At 40.3% G+C, this 22,744-nt stretch overlaps 1 protein-coding gene across 4 annotated transcripts in view; it reads left to right on the forward strand.

The window, feature by feature from the left end:
• LRCH3 (leucine rich repeats and calponin homology domain containing 3) overlaps nt 1-22,744 on the forward strand; it is a gene marked incomplete at its 3' end in the record, with an annotated part of 107,557 nt that overhangs the window by 38,210 nt on the left and 46,603 nt on the right. For all 4 annotated transcript variants that reach the window (XM_081085378.1, XM_081085379.1, XM_081085376.1 and 1 more), the window contains exons 4-6: nt 3,590-3,695; nt 11,684-11,820; nt 12,926-13,035. In XM_081085378.1, the coding sequence (XP_080941504.1) occupies nt 3,590-3,695; nt 11,684-11,820; nt 12,926-13,035 (353 nt within the window). The remainder of the gene's footprint in view (nt 1-3,589; nt 3,696-11,683; nt 11,821-12,925; nt 13,036-22,744) is intronic.

The raw sequence follows: 22,744 nt of genomic DNA on the forward strand, positions 1-22,744 counted from the left end.
CCCGATTGCCCCTAACTGCCCTCTCCTGCAGGCCTGGTTGCCCCTGTCCTCCCCTGCAGGCCTGCTCTCCCCCAACTGCCCTCCCCTGCTGGTCCGGTCACCCCTAACTTCCCTCCCTTGCCAGCCTGGTCACCCTAACTGCCCTCCCCTGCCGGCCCAGTTGCCCCTAACTGCCCTCCCCTGCAGGCCTGCCCTCCCCCCCCAGATGCCCTCCCCTGCAGGCCTGGTCCCCCCCAACTGCCCTCCCCTGCAGGCCTGGTCCCCCCCAACTGCCCTCTCCTGCAGGCCTGCCCCCCCCCCCAAATGCCCTCCCCTGCAGGCCTGGTCCCCCCCAACTGCCCTCCCCTGTCAGTCTAGTCGCCCCTAACTGCCCTCCCCTGCTGGCCTGGTTGCCCCTAACTGTTCTCTCCTGCAGGCCTGGTCGCCTCCAACTGCCCTCCCCTGCTGGCCTGGTTGCCCCTAACTGCCCTCCCTTTCAGGCCTGGTCGCCCCCAACTGCCCTCCCCTGTCGGTCTGGTCACCCCTAACTGCTCTCCCCTGCCGGCCTGGTCCCCCCCCCCCCAACTGCCCTCCTCTGCAGGCCTGGTCCCTCCTAACTGCCCTCCCCTGCTGGCCTGATCGCCCACAGCTGCCCTCCTCTGCTGGCCATCTTTGACCACATGGGGGCGGCCATCTTGTGTGTTGGAGTGATGGTCAATTTTGCATATTACCTCTTTATTATATAGGATAAAGATGAACTTCACAAAAAACAAACACTGTACACATATACTCTAATTGGACCACATATTAGCTGACTTTTTCAGGTAGATTATGAATAGAAAGGTCACGTAAAAATTCACAAATACATTAAAGCTAGAATCTAGATCAGCCGTGGGCAAACTACGGCCCGCGGGCTGGATCCGGCCCGTTTGAAATGAATAAAACTAAAAAAAAAAAAGACTGTACCCTTTTATGTAATGATGTTTACTTTGAATTTATATTAGTTCACACAAACACTCCATCCATGCTTCTGTTCCGGCCCTCCGGTCCAGTTTAAGAACCCATTGTGGCCCTCGAGTCAAAAAGTTTGCCCACCCCTGGTCTAGATACTAGACCACTATTTATTTTGAGCCAATTAGATCTAGGAAATAGTCCAAAAATGTATGTTTGTTTGCATTTCTTCAGAGCTTGGGTTAATAACATGAACTAATAGTAAGTTATACTCATGATTGAAATTCTGATTTTCAAATCTTTTAAACTTTCTTTTTCTACTTATTGAATCCTCAATACTTAAAATATAGATATGTCTTGCAAAAGGTACTTTAGATTTCTACCAGAGAGGTGAGTTGATATGCTATTACACAAATAGCTTGTGGCAGAGTAACAATTAGTAATCTTAAACTTACTAATTCATATTTGATGGTCTTTCTGCACCATTCTTACTCATTTCTGAGTGAAAGTAAACTATCTTTCAACATATACTTTTTCTGAGAGAAATTTTATAGATTGCTATTACCTCTGGCTCAGGCTCAGTTTTCCAACCCTTTCAATTTCTTTTAGAACTCTTTTAACTTTTATGCCTAGAGTATTAGACTAAGAAGTCTAGCTTCTGATTCTACTTCTGTCACTAATTGATAGAAAAATAAAAGTAAAATTTTTTTTCTAAAAACGTTTGGGAAAATTTAAAAATAATATTTGAAGCTTGTTGAATTTTTTGATAAGTGGTCTTTTCTAATAGTAAATCTGTTAATATATTTTTTACTCCTATATTAGAGGAATTTTAAGTGTTAATGTGGCATCTTGATACTTACTAACCTAGGCAGCTACACATGGGTATATAAATTATTCTGGCTGGCCTCAGAATTATGGAATCCTGGATATGTCAGGATTGGAACCTAAAGTCATCTCTTTTTAGAACCAGTGGAATCAGAATCAAGCTATTACCAAGAAGGCCTACCTAATACATATATTGGAACCTGGTTGATCAGATGCTAATAAAGCAGTATCTATTTTTCCATATCCTTTTGAGTTACGTGTACTTTGTCATTTCTCCTCACTTTGAGTTTGATAGGAATGATATGAGTCATCTTCAATGTATTTTTATTTTATACTAGAGGCCCGGTGCACGAAATTCGCGCACTGGTTGGAGGGGGTGTCCCTCAGCCTGGCCTGCGCCCTCTTGCAGTCTGGGAGCCCTTGGAGGCAGGAAAGGCTCCAGCCACCGCTGCTGCGTTCACCAGCTGTAAACCCAGCTTCTGGATGAGCGACGCTCCCCCTGTGAGAGTGCACTGACCACCAGGGTGCAGCTCCTGTGTTGAGCGCCTGCCCCCTGGTGGTCAGTGCACATCATAGCAATTGGTCGGTCTGCTGTTTGGTCAATTTACATATTAGCCTTCTATTATATAGGATTTTTGAACAGTTGAACTGGTATTTTAAAAATATGATTTTTAAAAGTGTATGTGGAATTTTTATTTTTAAAATTGATTTAAGAGAGAGAGAGAGAGAGAGAGAGAGAGAGAGAGAGAGAGATCGCTTTGTTGTTCCACTTAAACTTTCTGTATGTGCCCTGACTAGGGATCGATCCTGCAACCTTGGCATATCAGGATGATGCTCTAACCAACTGAGCTAGCTTTCCAGGGCTTGAAAATAGGGGGACCCTTTCCCCCTCCCCACATGGGAGTCCGTTCTGTGGGACTCCTTTCCCCTCCCCACGTGGGAGTCTGTACTTGTTCTTCAATAAATCTCCACCTTTGCTATACCATCTTCTGTTGTGGATTCATTCTTCAACTCTGGTGGACAAAGAATCTCCAGTTAAAAAATTCTGTATCTGAAAGAACACAGGCCAGTAAGCCAGGACAAGTGGAATAGGGAAACTGTGATGGTTAAGTAGCAGTTTGGAGCCATCTAGTAAATCCTATCTCCCCTAAACCAAGGACTCTTACAAGTAAATGATTTGCCCTAACCGGTTTGGCTCAGTGGAAAGAGCGTCGGCTTGTGGACTGAAGGGTCCCAGGTTCGATTTCAGTCAAGGCCAACAACCAGGGTTGTGGGCTCAATCCCCAGTGTGGAGCGTGCAGGAGGCAAAGGCAACCAATCAGTGATTCTCTTTTAGCATTGATGTTTCTAACTCTCTCTTCCCCTTCCTTTCCTCTCTGAAATCAATAAAAATATATTTATAAAAAAAAAGAAAATAGGATATTCTTTTAAATAATTTTGTCATAACTTTTATCATTTTTTCTCCTAGCTTTATTAGAACAATATAAAGTAAAATATTGCCCTACATAGATGCATTTATACTTTTTCCTTTTTTACCTTTTCACCTGCATTTTTATTGATCTGATATTCTAGGCTTTCCTGCTTCTTAAATCATTTAATTTTAATTCTCATAAAATTAATGTAGATATATGTAAAATGTATAGAATCAGTCAGAAGACTACATTTTTATAATTAAATGCCATTACAAACTATGGGATTATTCTTGGACACAGAATCATAATTTTTTTATAACCAGGAGGGACTGCAAGTATCTTGTCCAACCTCATTTTACAGATAGTTTAAAGCAGGCAAGTTTGGAATTTTAAAATAATTATTTTGTATCTTTTTGAAATAGGACGTGAGCTGCAATGAAATTCAAACAATACCTTCTCAAATTGGTAATTTGGAGGCCTTGAGAGACCTCAACCTCAGAAGAAATCACTTAGTGCGTTTGCCAGAAGGTAAGAAACTGTGAAAAATTGTTTTATTATTATTTATCTTTTTACTTTAAAGATCGCTGAGATTGATGGGCATAACAAAAATGTATGGAGTTACATCCAATGTTTGAGAAGTAATGGTTTACTTAATATGTTATCTCTTCCATTGTGAATTTTAAAAAGTAGACTCTTCAGTGATAAGTTCCAATAACTGTTCGCCAGTGATTGTATTTTTAAATCCTGTCAACTGATGTAATTGATGACTCAGGGTTGGGTCACTGGAAGTTTCAGTAAGCATAACTACTTGGGAGCACATATAACATTTTTGATAGGGGATAGTTTAGTAAAACGAAAAACATTCCTGTAATTAGCTCTGACTTAAAAATGGACTTTACTTGAACTTAATAACTTTATTCTTCATTGGAAATGTTCAAATAGAGGCTAATTAACCACTTGGAGATGATGTATAGAAGAGTGAATAATGAATAGAGTGGGAGACTGCAGTAGGAGACTGACTATAAGCTCTGGTGTATGTATATATTTTTTTAATATATTTTATTGATTTTTTACTGAGAGGAAGGGAGAGGGATAGAGAGTTAGAAACATCGATGAGAAAGAAACATCGATCAGCCGCCTCCTGCACACTCCCCACCGGGGATGTGCCCGCAACCAAGGTACATGCCCTTGACCGGAATCAAACCCGGGACCCTTGAGTCCGCAGGCTGATGCTCTATCCACTGAGCCAAACCAGTCAGGGCTCTGGTGTATGTATTTGAATGATAAAAATGATTAAATTAGTGTAATTAGCATTCTTTTTTTAAAATATACCTTATTGATTTTTTACAGAGAGGAAAGGAGAGGGATAGAGTCAGAAACATCGATGAGAGAGAAACATCGATCAGCTGCCTCCTGCACGCCCCCTACTGGGGATGTGCCCGCAACCAAGGTACATGCCCTTGACCAGAATCGAACCTGGGACCCTTCAGTCCACAGGCCGACGCTCTGTCCACTGAGCCAAACTGGTCAGGGCAGCAATCTTAAAAATACAAATTCATGAAATAAGAAGCTATAAAAGAAAGTGAAAATAAGAAGAATCATTAATTTATTAGATCAGATATTTCTTTAATTTTATTATGGAAAATTTCCCATATATAAGTGAGAGAGCACAATGAATCACCCAGCTACAGTAGTCATCAGCTCATCTGTATGCCCACCCACTTTCCCTTACTTTAACCTCTAGATTAATTTGAAACGACTTACAGAAATTCATCTGTAAAATTTCAGAATGCTTATCAAAAAGATAAGGAATATTCAGAAGGTATTTGTATGACAATTATTCTCTAGATTCTTTGACAAAAATGACTTCTAATGTATAGTAAGTATTGAATTAACTAATGATGCTTTTGCTTTACTGTGTAGTCCAAATGTTTACACCATTTGATCCAGTATATTTACTGGATATTAAATTTTATACAGCAGTATGAAATTTAGTTCTAACTTACTAGTGTGGCTTTGTCATTTTGGATCCCAAGTAAGCATCTCCAAAAGTGACTTGCCAGTCCAATTTAATACACTTACTGCAACCACACTACCCCAAAATCCTGCTTATCTTTCCTCTCACTAGACTTGTATCTTCAGGGCCTTCATTTTTTTCTAGTTCTGCTTTCTATCACCTCTGGAATGTGAATGAAGGCCTCAGCAGAACTGACCAAAGTCATGACCCGGGGTCTTGTAACCCCAAATTTTTATTTAGGATTACCCCTCAACTCAGGACCCATCTACTATGGTTGATCTTTAAAGGCTTACTAAATAAGTCTGTAATAATACTGCCTTAATGTGAAATCAATTAATGGAAACAGTGGGTTTTAGTGAAAATGAAAATTTGAGGTTTCAGATGACAACTACAGTTTAATAGTTTTATCATCTAATATGTTCCTAAGTCATATTTTGAATGCATATTACCAAGAAAATTGTGAATTTAACAAATAGTTTCAAAAAAATTTTTTTAAATCAGTTTATATTGTAACCTCACCATATTCAGTTAAACTGAGATAGCCAGAAAACTTGATTTCAAGTTAGTGTGGAAGTTCATGTTAATTAGGTGGTCTCTAACATAATTCAGTAGATAAAATATTGTATCCTTTGTTATATTGCTATTTTGATTTTAACTAATTATAATTTTTAGCAAATAATATCCAAGAAGTCATCTACACTAATAAAAGAGAATGATGCAAATTGACTGTACCTTTGTGATGACCACCAGCCAATCAGGAGTGACTATGCAAATTAACCCAACAAAGATGGCGGGTTAATTTGCATACACAGGCGCCAAGTGGCCGGGGGCAAGGTGGCTGCTTGCGCGCACGCTGGCACCAAGCAGCCTGGGTCCTGGGGACAGACGTCCTTGGGACTCAGGCTGCTCTGAGCCTGTAGGCCCATGTGTAGGCCCAGAACAGCCGCAGTCCTGGAAGGACCCCTGGCCACACCAGGCCTACGCATACAGGCACGAAGCAGCCGGGGGCGGGGCAGGAATGCCCTCCGCATCGCCATGGCAGGCATGTGGGCAGAGCGCACATGCTGAGCGAGCGGCCAAGGGGCAGGGCGGGACACCCACTGTGCGACACGGAGGGCGTTCCCACCCGCCAGCCACTCCGGGCCTATGCATGCAGGCGCCAAGTGGCTGTGAGGGTTCCCACCCCCCTGGCTGCTCCAAGCCTACCCACGCAGGCGCTGAGCAGCCTGGGTCCCGGGGATGCCACTGGAGTGTCCGGTCCTGTCAGCCCGGCCAGGGGGTGGCTGAAGTTCCCAGTCCTTTGTGTTTCTGCAGCCCCAGGACTGGAAATGAAAACCAAGAGTGTGGGGAGCACCAGGAATTCTGGGAATCATAGTTGTGGTGGCAGCCCCTGGCCGGTGGTGGCAGCCCAGAGCACGGGAAGCACCAGGAATGCTGGGAATCATAGTTCTGGTGGCAGACGCATTGTGGGATTTCCTAGACACTCGCAGTGGTTCTCAACCTTCCTAATGCTGTGACCCTTTAATACAGTTCCTCATGTTGGGGTGACCCCCAACCATAAAATTATTTTCGTTGCTACTTCATAACTGTACTTTTGCTACTGTTATGAATCGTAAAGTAAATATCTGATACTAGAGGACTGGTGCACAAAAATTTGTGCACTCGGCGGGGGGTTATCCCTCAGCCCAGCCTGCACCCATTTGTAGTCCAGGACCCCTTGGGGGCTGTCCACCTGTTGACTTAGGCCCACTCCCCAGGGGATCAGGCCTAAGCTTGCAGTCAGACATCCTTCTGGCAGCCAGGGAGCCCTCGGGGGATTTTGGACTAAAGGCTTAGGCCCCCAAGGGATCGGGCCTAAACTTAAGTTAGTTGGACGTTCTTAGTGCTGCCACAGAGGTGGGAGAGGCTCCTGCCACCACCTCTGTGCTGGCCAGCCATGAGCCAGCTTTTGGCTGAGTGGCACTCCCTATGTGGAAATGCACTGACCACCAGGGGGCAGCTCCTACATTGAGCGTCTGCCCCCTGGTGGCCAGTCGCATCATAGCAACTGGCCATTCTGCTTTTCAGTCAATTTGCATATTAGCCTTTCATTATTATTATATAGGATGTCTCTATTTCCCCCCTTTTGCCCCCCCTACCCAGCTCTTGCCCCCCACTTCTCTCTGGCCATCACCATACTGTTGTCTGTGTCCATGGGTTGTGCATATATTTTCTTTGGCTAATCCCTTCTTTAAATACACTTTAAATTTTTATTTTCAGATAAGTGCTTATAACTGCACTATTATGTATTTTCTATTATATCATTTAGAATTAAGGTATTTTTTAATTGTACCCTTGTAAATTTTAGCACAATTTTTTTAAAATATATTTTATTGATTTTTTACAGAGAGGAAGGGAGAGAGATAGAGAGTTAGAAACATCGATGAGCGAGAAACATCGATCAGCTGCCTCCTGCACATATCCCACTGGGGATATGCCCGCAACCCAGGTACATGCCCTTGACCGGAATCGAACCTGGGACCTTTCAGTCCGCAGGCCGACGTTCTATCCACTGACCCAAACCGGTTTCGGCAATTTTAGCACAATTTAATAAGTTATGCTAGAAGCAATTAGATTTTTCATGTAATGCAGATACATTTCAATTAATATTTCATTAATTTTTAATTTTTTAAATATTTTAATTTGTAATAGTCTCATACATGTAAAAAAAAACTATAAAATACTACAGCATATTGTATGTACCCTTCACCCAGTTTCTTAGGTGTTAATAATTTAAACATAACCATTATACAACTAACAAAATTTGGAATATATTTTTCTTATAATCTCTTTACTGTTACTTAATCCATTTACTTCGTTTTTGTTAATCTTCACCCAAGGATATTTTTCCATTGAATTTTAGATAGAGTGAAGGGAAAGGGAGAGACACATTGATTGGTTGCCTCCTGGACATGCTCTGATAGGGACTGGGGATCAAGCCAGCAACTGAGGTACATTCCCTTGACTGGAATCTAACCTGGGACCCTTCAGTCCAAGGGCTAATGCTCTACCCACTGAGCAAAACAGGCTGCAGCTTAATTCATTTACTTTTAATCTATATGTGTCTTTATATTTATTTATTTATTATTTTTTAAAATATATTTTATTGATTTTTTTACAGAGAGGAAGGGATAGAGATAGAGAGTTAGAAACATCGATGAGAGAGAAACATCGATCAGCTGCCTCCTGCACACCCGCTACTGGGGATGTGCCGGCAACCAAGGTACATGTCCTTGACCGGAATCGAACTTGGGACCTTTCAGTCCGTGCTGGGGTCCAACCCCAGCAGGTCCAGGGGTCCCCAACGGTGTGGACGGAGTCAGCGAAGAAGGAAGGACACGGAGACACCGTTCAGTTGATCAGCAGCCTAGCCAGGATCTCTAGCCAAGTTCTGGTCTATATGTGTCTTTATATTTAAAGTGGGTCTTGTTTTTGATTCACCCCCATAATCTGTCTTTTAATTGATGCATTTATGCCACTGACTTTCAGAGTGCTTACTGATAGAGTTACTGCCATATCTGGCGGCTTCTGGAGCTTCCTAGGGCCTGCAGGGCCGGCGTGCCTGTGGCCCGGGACCGGATTGGGTCCCGGGCAGCAGGCAAGCAGCTTCTGGCATCGCCCATGGGGGCCTGGATGGCGGCTGGTGCTGGCGGCTCGCGCTGTCGCACCCTGCCTGCAGTATGCAAATTAGCCGCCATCTTTGTTGGCAGTTAATTTGCATATCTCGCTGATTAGCCAATGGGAGGCATAGCAAAGGTAAGGTCAATTACCAAGTTTGGCTGTTATTAGATAGGATGCTATATGTGTTTTCCGATGGTCACGACCCACAGGTGAGAACCGCTGCGAGCAAAGTGAGCCTGGAGCAAGTTATTGTTGTGGGTGGGGGATGGAGGGAAAGCAAAGGTGAGAAACATAAGTCAGAGTGTTGAGGAAAAATTAAAAGGAAGATATCCTGCAACTTCTAGGAAATCTCCACCAATGGAGCAAAGAAAAAAAAGACCTCTATTACTCTGTGAGCACCAAACCAAACTGGGTTGGGGTCTCAGACAATTCGCTCATATGATTGCAAAGACAGACAGAAACTCCCAGATTGGAGAGGGCTCCCCTGAGGGCTCCCAGATTGGAGAGGGTGCAGGTCGGGCTGAGGGACCCACCCCCTGTGCACAAATCTTCGTGCCCTGGGACCCTAGTATACAAATAATATCGAAAAGCTTAAAATAAATAATAGCATTTACCCTGCCTCAACTATCCCCTTCCCCAATTTAAAGGGCCAGAAGTACCTACCTTCAATTCCTTTGACACTTTTTACTGGTATTTGTTGACATATTTCTAATTATGTGCTTTTACAGTTATTGCTGGATTTATCAACTTTGACACATTAGTTTTCTGTAATGGTAGATGAGGATTTAACTTTCTTACATTATTACCATTATATCTTTACTTCCCTCTTTGTATTTTCACAGTGTGATTTTTATCATAACTTTCGATTAAATTGTTATTCATTGTGTACATTATTATAATGATACAAATATTGTTCCCTGCCAGTTAAAACAATGTACTCTGATTTCATTTTCTTCCTTGTATATCTTATTTTTATTGTGTTTTTTTTTTCTAGAGTTAGTAATTTCTCTGTTTTGTTTCATTTGTTTGCTTATTTAGGTAACTGGTTAATTCCTCCCTCTTTTTCCAGCATCCTTATTAGTCAAACCAATGAGATTACCTATCATATTTTTATTCCCTGCTTATCTCCCTATTGAGCCTTTACTCCTTCTCTTCCAGTGTGGACTGGTTGTTCTGTTATTGCTGCCCAGCTTTCTTGGTTCTGTATTGAATACTCTTATTCCTGAATTCCATGTCTTTCTCTTTATTACTTTTTTAAAAATTTCAGCTTTATTAAGGTATGATTGACAAATAATTCCTCTTTCTTACCTTACTCCCTCATTTTGCTGGAGGGCATCTTCTAGTAGTTTCATGAGAATGTGTTATAGGAAAACTTATTTTTTTTCTTTAATCCTCATTGAGGAATGAGACTATTTTTTTCCATTGATTTTAGAGAAAGTGCAAGGCAGGGAGGAGGGGCAGAGAGAGAGAGAAAGAGAAACATCAATGTGAGAGAGATACATTGACTGGTTGCCTTCCACGTGCCCAGGGATTGAACCTGCAATTAGGTGCACAGGCCAACACTCTAGTCATTAAGCAGCGCTGGCCAGGGCAGGAAAACATTTTTTAAATTGATTTCTTATTTATTTTATTTTTATATTTATTTATTTATTTTAGGAAAACATTTTTTGATACTTCACTTGGAAAAATACATCTTTATCCTATACTTACCTTTCATTAATAATTTGGTTATAGATTCTAGATTGAAAATTATTTCCTCTCAGGATTTTCAGGTCTTTTTCACTTTTAGCTTTCAGTATTAAAAATTAATGGTTGAAAATTTGATGCTATTCCTAATTCCAGTCCATTATTTGTGACACATTGTTTTTCTCTCGGGGAGATTTTAAGATCTTCCCTTTTTTCATATGCTCTGAAAGTTATATGATGATGTGCCATAGTATGAGTTTTTTTACTTTGTGGGCCTCTTTCCAAACCAGAGATTCACATCTTTAGTTCTGGAAAATTGTTTTACACCTCTTTTTAAAATACTTTTTTTTTATTATTATCATATAGTAAAATTGACTTCTTAGGGGGGTATAGTACAGTTGCATGAATTTTAACTTATCTTTTATGCAACCACCACCATAGTCAAGATACCTAAATATCCCATCACTTCAAAAAAAGCTCCTTTTTTTAATTACACTCACCCCTCACCTCCTATTTTGTTCTCCATAGTTTGTCTTTTCTAAAATGTCAGATAAATGGAATCATATATGCATTTTCATGTTGATTTCTTTCACCCAATTTGAAACCTTCCCATGTTTGTTTTTTCACTTTTCAGAAAAGTTCCTTTGTCCTATATACCTTAATTGAACAGTAATATCTTTTAGATGATTATATAGTCACAATAAGCTTCCTAGTTTTAAGGAAGTTAATAAAGTATCTTGAAGCGTTTTTACCAGGAGTGAAAAGTGAGATACCTTGTAGCTCCTGGTAGTCAGGTCACGGGCTTTTTTTAATGGATCTTGGTTCTGTTCCTACAGTATGGAAACCTGTGCATCTCTAACTTGTTCTTTATACAGACTATCATCTGATCCCTTTGTTATCCCCATCTTTCTCTGGTATCAGGCCTTCAACTTTCTGTAGTTCTGTGAGGAGTCAAACAGCTTGCTTTCATTAGTATTCCTGTCTGTAGCATCTAGATTTCATTTTATACCACTTTGCTATATCACTTAATCACTAAGAAAGAATGGAAGTAAATACTTATATTAAATCCACTATATTTCACTAGAAGCTCCTGTCAAAATTGTCTTGTTTTGAAATATCATTAATTGTTCGTTTCCATTTTATCTCTTTGCAGAGCTGGCAGAATTGCCTTTGATACGGTTAGACTTCTCCTGCAATAAAATTACAACAATCCCTGTTTGTTATCGGAACCTCAAGCACCTACAGATGATTGCCCTAGATAACAATCCATTACAGTCTCCTCCTGCACAGGTAAATCATCGTTTATTTGAAGTATGTTATGAACTTTTTCGACAAAGAATGAAACTTTATGCATTTGTCTTTCTGTTGGAAATTAAGTTCTTTTAAAATAAATGCACACACTTATGTATTCGTTAGAAGCCTTGACTAAATAGTGTGGAAGATAGGTACAGTGTCCAGAAGTGTTTTTTCCTTTCATTAAATTGACTTTTTAAAAAACTTGTGGGATTCTTCTGTAAAGTTTTTTCTAATGAAATTTGAGTTAATTTTTTTCTGGTAAAATTTGAATCTAGAGACAAATAAAAATGCTTAGCTTTCAGAACTAATGACTATCAGCACATCTCTTCTTACCAGTGTTTTTGTACCTTCCTATTTTCTAAAATCTGAAGTTCCTTTATTTATTTAGTTTGGTCATTTGCTTAGCAATGACTGAAATGAAATTATTTTATAGAAAGTAATTATGGGTAGTGTTACATATACTAAACATTGTACAATCTAAAAAATATTTACCAACCTGTAGCTTTTTTACTCTTCAGTCAACTAATGGTACAAGCCTCTGTATAGCAGCTATAAAACTTCCCTATGAGTAAACATCGTAACCATAGAAGGGTCTCATAATCCTAAAGAATTTGTGTTTTGACTTCTGGGACAGAAGCCAACAGGTAGCAACAGACATATATATAGCTTTAATATTTAAACATTTCCTGCTTTTCTTTCTGACAGAATGTACAATGGAGAACATAATAGTACATGATTGTTGGATTCCTAAAAGCAAAAGTTGCTAATATAATTCATGTGGGAGCAATGCTTTAAATTCCTGACTATGCCTAACTAATAATAAATTTACTTGATATTCTGTTTTTAATCATAAATTATTTTATATGTTACTGAGACTTATTAGTATCTAGAAAATAGAACCTATATTTATATCATTTAAATACCTAAAATAACAAATAATATAATTTGTTAAAATTAGTGTTAGATTTTTAGTATTTGTACTTAATAGAAATGCCTCCTGTTTCCAATATACATTGAGTAAAAAGCTGATTGTGATTAAAAAAGGGACACATTTCAGATGAGTAACAATTTGATTCCATGTATGTGTTACTTTATTTAGATATGCATAAAAGGCAAAATTCACATATTTAAGTACCTGAACATACAAGCTTGTAAGATTGCTCCAGATCTGCCAGATTATGATAGGAGACCCTTGGGTTTTGGCTCCTGGTGAGTATGTCCTTTTTTTTTTTCTTTTTTTTAAATTATCATATTCTATCTCACAAGAAATAAAATATACTAGACCCTTAAATCTGCCTGAATGTTTGACTATAAGGAAATGACCTATTTTGACACTGTTTTTCTCAGAATACTTAATATTAAGTAAAATGTTGATTAGTTAGATAATGGCAAAGCGTAGCTCTAATCAGGGTTTCTCAACCTCAACATTGTTATTTTTGGACCAGTTAATTCTTTGTTGTGAGGAGCTGTCCTATACATTGGAAGATATTTAGCAGCATCCCTGGCTTCTATTGTACTCTCCCAGTATGACAAACAAAAATATCTCCAGACATTTCCAAATATCCCCTCAGGGGGGTGGGGAGGGGTCTGTAATTGAAAACCACTGGTCCAAGTGATTTGAATATTAACCTAGCTCTTCTCTTCACTAGCTCTGTGATTTAGGCAAATCTCTCAAACTTTCTGTGCTTCATTTTTCCTATAGGGAGTGAAGAGATTGGATTTGATAACTATTGATGTCACTTTGGGATCTAAAAAATCAATTAAAGAAAAGATGTTCAAAAAATAAAAGTAGCTTTTATTTTATATATACCAATTGATTTTTCTCCCCTGGAGTTAGTAATTCTTGCTAAGTGAAAGTTTTTCCCCCTGTGAAATAACAGAATAGGAACATTAAACTGCTACTCTACCTTTGAGATTTGAGTGTAAGACAATTAATAGTGCGTCCTGGTAGCTACATGTGAGGGTAGCCTAAAGACACTACGGAGGAAATATAGTCACCTATATGAATAATGAGCTTTAGCTAGGGGCTGCAGTGCTAATTGTAGACCCTGTGATTCTGTCCTTTGTCTTAGCCCAATTTTTTTTTACTATAGCAATCATCATCAGATTACTTTAAAACATACATAAAAAACAATAATAAACTAACAAGAGACTTGTGTGTTTCCAAGAGATAAAAGAAAGCTTAGATAAATGGAGAAACCTTTCCTAAATGCAAAGTCTAAATAGCAAAAATATGCCATGTCTCTCCAAAGGAGTTATGATACTTTATTTGTAATGGTTTCACAATGTGCTAGAAATTTTAAAATATACATATATGTATATTGGGGCCCAGTGCACAAAATTTGTGCACCAGTGGGGTCTCTAGGCCTGGCCAGCGATTAGGGCTGATCAGGGCCAGGCTGATTGGGGCTTGCCAGCCATGGGGAGGGACAGGGTGTGGAAGGTTGGCCACCAGCTCAAGAAAGGAGCTGGCCCTTGGCCCCCGTGGGAAAGGGGCTGCATCCTCCGCCACCCACCCCCGGTTCCCCATCCCAGTCTAGGGCCCGGAGAGGAGGCTATGGTCGCCAGACCAGGCGCTGACGCCGGAACCCCGCTACCACGTGGTTCCCCGCCTCCCCACCTCCTCCTTCCTTTGACGCCTTGCCGCCACCATGGGGGAGGGACAAGACATGGGACGTTGGCTGCCGGCCCCCCTGGGAAAGGGGCGGTGACCACTGCCACCCACCCCCAGTTCCCTGTCCAGCCCCGGGGCCTGGCCCCAATTGGGTGATCAGGGCCTACTGGCTTGGGGGAGGAACCATGGGAGGTTGGCCACCTGGGAGGGAAGGACTGCAGGAGGTTGGCTGACCAGGGGAAGTTGGCTGTGGGGGTGCACTGACCACCAGGGGGCAGCTCCTGCATTGAGCGTCTGCCCCCTGGTGGTCAGTGTGCGTCATAGCTACCAGTCGTTCCTGTCGTTCTGGTTGTTCCGTTGCTTAGGCTTTTGTATATATAGATAGATAATTTATATATTTACATACACATAAAATATTTCCTTGAACTCCTCATGCACCAGTGAATTAGATACTATACCTTCATATCTTTCCCACTGGGGTACAGATTAGTGAAATTGCATTGTAATTTATTCAAAATGCCGTCATAGAGTCAGAATGTTTTTGTTCTAGCTGTGAATCCCTGTACTGTTGGGCAGTTCACTTAACCCCTTTGAACCCCCGTTTCTTTAATATGATCTTTACCCTCTTTATACTCTAACAGTAGTCCTGAGGATCAAATGACCTGTGTGTGAAAGTGTTATACTGACCATAAAGCCTTATACAAATATTAGGCATTGTAGTTACTAGCTATCTACTGTGATCTAGAAAGAGTTTAGTTCTAAAAGAATCCTGTCTTGCTAAAGAGAATTGTTATTAATCCTGTAGCTCTTCAGGTATTTGATACAAATTAGATGCTGTGATACTATTAGTCCTTAGATGCAACTTTCTAACTACTTTTATGTAACATAAAAGCAACAGACAATTTTCTTTAAATCATTTTATGAAGGCCACAAATGTTTTACTCATTTCCAGAGGGAAGTGCTTCCAACTCCTTTAGCAATGGCACTATTGTGAAAACGCTTTCATTTTATACAGTGGCACACATACTTTTCAGTAGTGACCTAAAGTGACCTATGCTTTTTTGCTGAGGTGATTTTAAGCTGACATATTTCTTTATGATGATGGCAGTGAAACAAACCTAAAGATTAAGCGGCTGGTAAGAAAAGCCCTGCATCGATAACCCCAGCAGTGGAATTCTCTACAACAAGCCTGAGCTTGTGAAAGCAATGACCATCATATTTGTATTCTTAGCACTTAGAACATTGCCTAGCATTCAGTAAATATGTGATGAACTAAACTCAGATGAAGCAGATTTAGTGACTTGTTATAACAGGAAATGTTCTTTCCTAAGGGTGCATTCCTCACAGATTGGTAACTTTTATTGAATGCTTTGTGGCAGCCAGGCTTTGTGTAAGGCTCTAACTTATATTGGCTTAGTCTTTATAGCAGCTCTCTGAGGTAGATGTTGTTGTTAACCTTTTTCTGTTTGAAACTTATGAGAAAACAGAAGTTGAGAAAAGTTAAAGTCATACAGCTGGTAAATTATGGTGCCAAGCTGTTGGGCCGGATCTGTTAAACTATGTTTGAAACTCTTCACTGAATTATACTGATTTCATAGTTCATCTTCCTGCTACAGAGGTCACTTATGCGTTTGAATCTAGGTAGTTTATTAGGGAGACTGGACTTTGTGACAGGGCATAGCTGGAGCCTGGCAGAACTCTGTCTGGTCCCCTGAAGGCCAAAATTAAGTATAGGATAACTATCTGTCCTGCTTTGTGTGTGACTAAGGGGATTTCTGGGATATAAAACTTTTAGGGCTAAAACCAGGAAAATACTGACCAAGCCTGGAAAACTGATAAACTGGTATGTCTCACTTTAATTTTATCAGTTTAATCTCTGAGCCAGAGCGAACATGTATAGAAGCTAGGGGTAACTGAATAAAATAATAAAATAACTGAATGCAAATATTAATTTTCTTTTTGGTTTTTTAATATTTTTGTATTGATTTCAGAGAGGAAGAGAGAGGGAGAAAGAGCTAGAAACATCAATGATGAGAGAGAATCACTGATCAGCTGCCTCCTGCACGCCCTCCACTGGGGATGGAGCCTGCGACCCAAGCATGTGCCCTGATCGGGAATCGAACCGTGACCTCCTGGTCCATGGGTGGATATTCAGCCATGAGCCACACCAGCTGGACTTCTTTTTGTTTTTTAAATCATCACCAGAGGATATGGTTATTAATTTGAGAGAGAGAGAGAGAGAGAGAGAGAGAGAGAGAGAGAGAGAGAAACATCAATGTGAGAGGGAAACATAGATCAGTTGCCTCCATTACATACCTTGACCGGGTACTGAACCTGCAACCTTTTGGTGTATGGGATGAGCCACCTGGCCAGGACTCTATTAATTTTATATTGACCACTGAAAAATGTCACAGTAAAATTAGGCTTATTTTGATTGGCCACTTGATAAAAAATACATTACAGTATATAAACGGTATCCTCTAGAGCTCTGAATATCATTAGTTGAAAAACTTACATAATATTAAAAAGTATTTTTCAGTAAATCTTCAAATATACATATTTCTTTTGGCAGCTGCAGAAGAGAATATTTTAAATGTATATATATCACTAGAGGCCTGGTGCACAAATTCGTGCACAGGTAGGGCCTGGCCAGGGGTAGGACTGTGGGCCGTTGGCTGGCCGGTCCTGCCCACTGGTCAAACTCCAGGTTGAACTTCCGGTCCAACTCCTGGTCAAGGGGACAATTTGCATATTATCCTTTTATTATATAGCATTAGAAAGCTTTTTAAATTAGGCACCTTGCCTTGACTTTGCTGTGATAAAACACACATAGCACCTGTTTTTAAGATCTGGACTCTAAAACAAGCGTAAGAAAAAAGGGGGGGAAAGCACAAGAACAGATGTGTCATGTAGATGATATACATAACACATTCTACTTAAATAGTTGGGATAGCTAGATGAAGGACAAATGATGTTCATTGTATTATCTTCCCAACTCAGATAATTATGAGTTTTTTCAAAATAAAAATTTAGGAGAAATTAGCTGCTTTTCTTGTAGAAAAGTAATTTTAGAATTATACTGAAAGAATTTTTGGCTAAAGGAGCTTTGTGGAAGAAGGTAGAAAAATGAGGAAGGTACCTGTATTTTTTGGATCTTTATTTTATTTTATTTTTAAAATATATTTTATTGATTTTTTACAGAGAGGGAAGGGAGAGGAATAGAGAGTCAGAAACATCGATGAGCCCTATCTGGTTTGGCTCAATGGATGGAGCGTCGGCCTGGAGACTCAAGGGTCCCAGGTTCGATTCCGGTCAAGGGCATGTACCTTGGTTGCAGGCACATACCCAATAGGGAGTGTGCAGGAGGCAGCTGATCGATGTTTCTCTCATCGATGTTTTTAACTCTCTATCCCTCTCCCTTCCTCTCTATAAGAAATCAATAAAAAAAAAATACATTAAGGAAAAAAAAAAAAGAAACATCGATGAGAGAGAAACTTCGATTAGCTGCCTCCTGCACACCTCCTACTGGGGATGTGCCCGCAACCAAGGTACATGCCCCTGACTGGAATCGAACCTGGGACCCTTCAGTCTGAAGGCCAATGCTCTATCCACTGAGCCAAACTGGTCAGGGCTATTTTTTGGATCTTTAGAATCAGTGTATTTAGTACATTGGACAGATAGGGCTATATGTTACCACATGCCCTATCTTATAAAGATCTTATAAAGTAAGATCTTTATCAATAAAATAATTTGACAAGTTATAAAAACTTTTACGTTCACTAATGGCTGATGGCAACTAGGGGCTTTGCTGCTTTTGTTTTTACTTGACAGAAAGATTTCATTTTACTATATGAAAGTCATATGATTAAATTTGGTAACTTTATTGTACAAATATTAAGTGACTTCTTTGAGCTGACAGTTGGTAAGTAGTAAACTTGGTACCTTATCTGTGAAATCAAAGTTCATTGCTCTTTCCCTGTACCTGGAATTCTAATGTGTTGTGACAACATGATATAACTTTTTAAAAGTTATATACATGAACAATGTAAGAGTACATGGAATAGAAAATTCAATACCAGAACACAATTTTAAATTTGTACCATTGAAAGTTATTTTACAACCTAGTTAGGGTTATTAAATAAAATTCTAATAGACGATTAAAAAGTAGACTATTGCACCTGGTAGGTGTGACTCAGTAGCTGAGCGTCGACCTATGAACCAGGAGGTCACAGTTTGATTCCCGGTCAGGGCACATGCCCGGGTTGCAGGCTCGATCCCATTGTGGGGTGTGCAGGAGGCAGCCAATCAGTGATTCTGTCTTATTGATGTTTCTGTCTCTCTCTCTCTCTCTCCCTCTCCCTTCCTCTGTGAAATCAATAAAAATATACATATTTTTAAATAGGCTGTTATGTTTTAGGTTTTAATTCAGCTAACTTTTAAAAGTATGTTTAAAAACAAGTATAAACTAAACTTATAAGACTTTTAGAAGAAAATAGAGGATACGTATCTTTGTGACTTGGAACAGGCAATGATTTCTGAGGACACAGAAAGCAATAACCATAAATAAATGAAATTAGAAGCATTTATTGTGAAAAGAAAATATTAAGAAAATTAACAAGTAGCCCTAGCTGGTTTGGCTCAGTGGATAGAGCATCAACCTGTGGACTTAAAAGTCCCAGGTTTGATTCCAGTCAAGGGCACATGCCCAGTTGCTGTCTTGATCCCCAGTAGGGGCCGTGCAGGAGGCAAGCTAATCAATGATTCTCATCATTGATGTTTCTATCTCTCCTCTCCCTTCCCCTCTGAAATCAATAAATATATATATTAAAAAATCAATGAGTGCATTGGAACAATAAATAAATGTCTCTTTCTCCCTCTGTCTCTCTAAATACAATAAATAAAAAATGTAAAAAGAAAATTAACAGGTAAAGCACAGATTGGGAGAAAATATCTGCAAAATATAAATATGACAAAGACTTGTATCCAGTCTACCTAAAGAATGCCTGCAACTTAATGTTAAAAAGACAACCCAATTAAATAATGGACAAAAGACTTGAATAGACACGTCACTAAGAAAGATATATAAATGACCAATAAGCACACACACAAAAAATATTCAACATCATTAATCATCATGGGAATGCAAATTAAGTCACAATGATATTCCACTGCCCACCCACTAGAATGTCTCAAATTGAGACTGACAACATAAAATGTTAGTGCACATGTGGAACAACCAATCCTGGTTTGGCAGATTTTTAAAAGCAGCTCTACTGAGGTACAATTTTTAAATATCCATGTTAAATGTGTAGTTCAGTGAGCTTTAGTAAATGGATACAATCATGAAACTACCAACACAATCAAGAAATATAATATCTCCATCACTGTCATGCCCATTCATATAGTCAGTCCTTGTCCCCTACTCTCAGCCCTAGGCAACCAATAAAATTTCTGTCAGTATAGTTTGGCCTTTTCTAGAATTTCATATAAATGAACTAAAAACATTATGTAACATTTTATGTCTGGCTTCTTTTTCTTAGCAAAATATTTTTAAGATCATTGATAATAGTTTTACAATAGAGAATTAAAGAAGAAAGCACAGTGAGACTGGTAGGAAGGGAAGAGGCACAGAACGGGCCGGTCTAACATCCACATGTGGTGTTTCTTTAATCAGAAGGGATATCTAGCCTGCAGAGGTCTACGTGATGAGCAAGGGGTCCCAGCTCCAAACCAGATCCCTCAGCCCAGGGTTCCAGTGCTGGGAAGAGAAGCCCCCATAACTTTGGGCTATAAAAATCAGCAGGGATGGTGGCTGAGTGACATGGAGGCTGCTGGAGTCCCAGGCAATTCCCCTTAAAGAGCTGGTGCACAGACTTACTCAGACTCATTCCCTTTGAGCTCCAGTGCTGGGGCAGTGGCTTGGGGGATACAGGGACATATGGGGAGGAATGGATTGTATGGCATTGGGGCAAGAACTCATGGGTGGCTTTCTCCCAGATGGGTGCTTGCAGGGGTCATTGTTCCTATACTGAGACTTCTCCCATAACAGAGCTGATTGGCAGGGGCTATATCTGAATTTCCATCAACCTGGCCCACACTGTTTGCCCCACCCTGGTGATTCCCTGAGACCCCATCTCACCCAATTTGCAGCCCCAACCAAGCTGTTTGCAGTAACTTTTCTATTTGAATGGCCTATTCTGGCTCAGACGAGACCATACCAAAATCTGTCAAACAAGGAGCTTCTGGTATCAGCATGCCCCATGCCTCTCTGTAAGAGGGCCCAGGCCTGGCACTAGCAGCAGCTTGTCTTGCTTCACAGCTGGGCTTCACCTGGGCACTTTCAAGCCCAAAACAAGTAGCAGCCATCTGCAGATAGCTCTGTAGCTCCTGCCAGGTGGCGCCAGGCAGGACACAGGCAGTGGCTGACTTTGCACCTCCCAGGAGGCTGCAGAGCCAGTGCACCCTGTGGATAGCTTCAGACTGTGCCATATTACAACTCTACACATCCACGAACGACACACTCAATTGGCAGACTCAGTGAGCACCCACTGAAGCAAGTCCTGCTCCATAGGGGTGTCTCTTGCACAGCAGCTCTTTGCAGCTAGTCCTTACAGCCTGTTGGTGTGGGGGTTAATTCCTCTGAGCGATGCCAATAGCAATCAAGGCTCAACTACAATAGGACAGTGCACACAGCCCACATACAGGCACACCCAGAGTACCCAACTCAGGTACCTGGGGAAGCTGAGCCCCTGGGCCCTACAAAACATCTACTATACAAGGCCACTCTACCAATTCCAGGAGACGTAGCAGCTCTACCTAAAACATAGAAACAAACACGGGGAAGCAGCCAAAATGTGAAGACAAACATGTCACAAGTGAAAGAACAGAAGAAATCGCCAGAAAAAGAACTAAATGAAATGGAAACAAGCAAATTACTAGATACAGACTTCAAAACAATGGTTATAAGGATGCCTAAGGATCTTAATGAGAGCTTCAAGGGATTTAGTGAGACTTTTCTTAGTGAGAACATCAAAGACATAGAAAAGGACCAGTCAGAAATTAAGCGTACACTAACTGAAATAAAGGATAACTTACAGGGAATCAACAGTAGAGTACAGGATGCCAGGAATCCAGTCAGTGATTTAGAATATGAGGAAGCAAAAAGCACCCAGTCAGAAGAGCAAAAAGAAAAAAGAATCTTGCCCTAACCAGTTTGGCTCAGTGGATAGAGCGTTGGCCTACGGACTGAAGGGTCTCGGGTTCGATTCCGGTCAAGGGCATGTACCTTGGTTGCGGGCACATTCCCGGTGGGGAGTGTGCAGGAGGCAGCTGATCGATGTTTCTCTCTCATCGATGTTTCTAACTCTCTATTCCTCTCCCTTCCTCTCTGTAAAAAATCAATAAAATATATTTTTTAAAAAAAGAAAAAAGAATCTTAAAAATATGAAGATAGTTAAGGAGCCCCTGGGACAACCTCAAGCATACCAACATTCACATCATAGGGGTGCCAGAAGGAGCAGAGAGAGCAAGAAACCATAGGCAGCAAAGTCTCAGACATCTCTCATAGCAAAATGTTTACAGATACATCTAGGCCAACAAAAGAGAATATAAACAAATGGGACTACATCAAAATAAAAAATTTCTGTACAGCAAAAGAAACCAACAAAATGAAAAGAACCCACTGAATGGGAGAACGTATTTGCCAGTGATATATCCAATACGGGATTAATTTCCAAAATATATAAGGAACTCATACAACTTAACAAAAGGAAGACAAACAATCCAATTAAAAATGGGTGAAGGACCTAAGCAGACACTTCTCCAAAGTAGACATACAGAAAGAAGGCCAAGCGACATAGGAAAAAATGCTCAAAGTCACTAATCATTGGAGAGAGGCAAATTAAAATGACAATGAAGTATCACCTCACATTGTCAGAATGGCTATCATCAACAAATGACAAATGTTGGCAAGGATGTGGAGAAAAGGGAACCCTAGTATACTGCTGGTGGGAATGAAGACTGGTGCAGCCACTGTGGAAAACAGTATGGAGTATCCTCAAAAAATTAAAAATGGAACTACTGTTTGACCAAGTGATCCCACTTCTAGGAATACCAGTATATCCTAAGAAACCTGAAACACCAGTCAGAATATATGCACCCCTATGTTCATAGCAGCACAGTTTACAATAACTAAGATCTGGGAACTGTCCAAATGCCCATCAGCAGATGAGTGGGTAAAAAAAGCTGTGGTACATTTACACAATGTAATACTACATGGTGGTAAAAAAAAAAAAAAAAAAAAGG

This window comes from Myotis nattereri (genome assembly GCF_964212035.1).
Source record: "Myotis nattereri genome assembly, chromosome: 3".
Taxonomy (NCBI): Eukaryota; Metazoa; Chordata; class Mammalia; order Chiroptera; family Vespertilionidae; genus Myotis; species Myotis nattereri.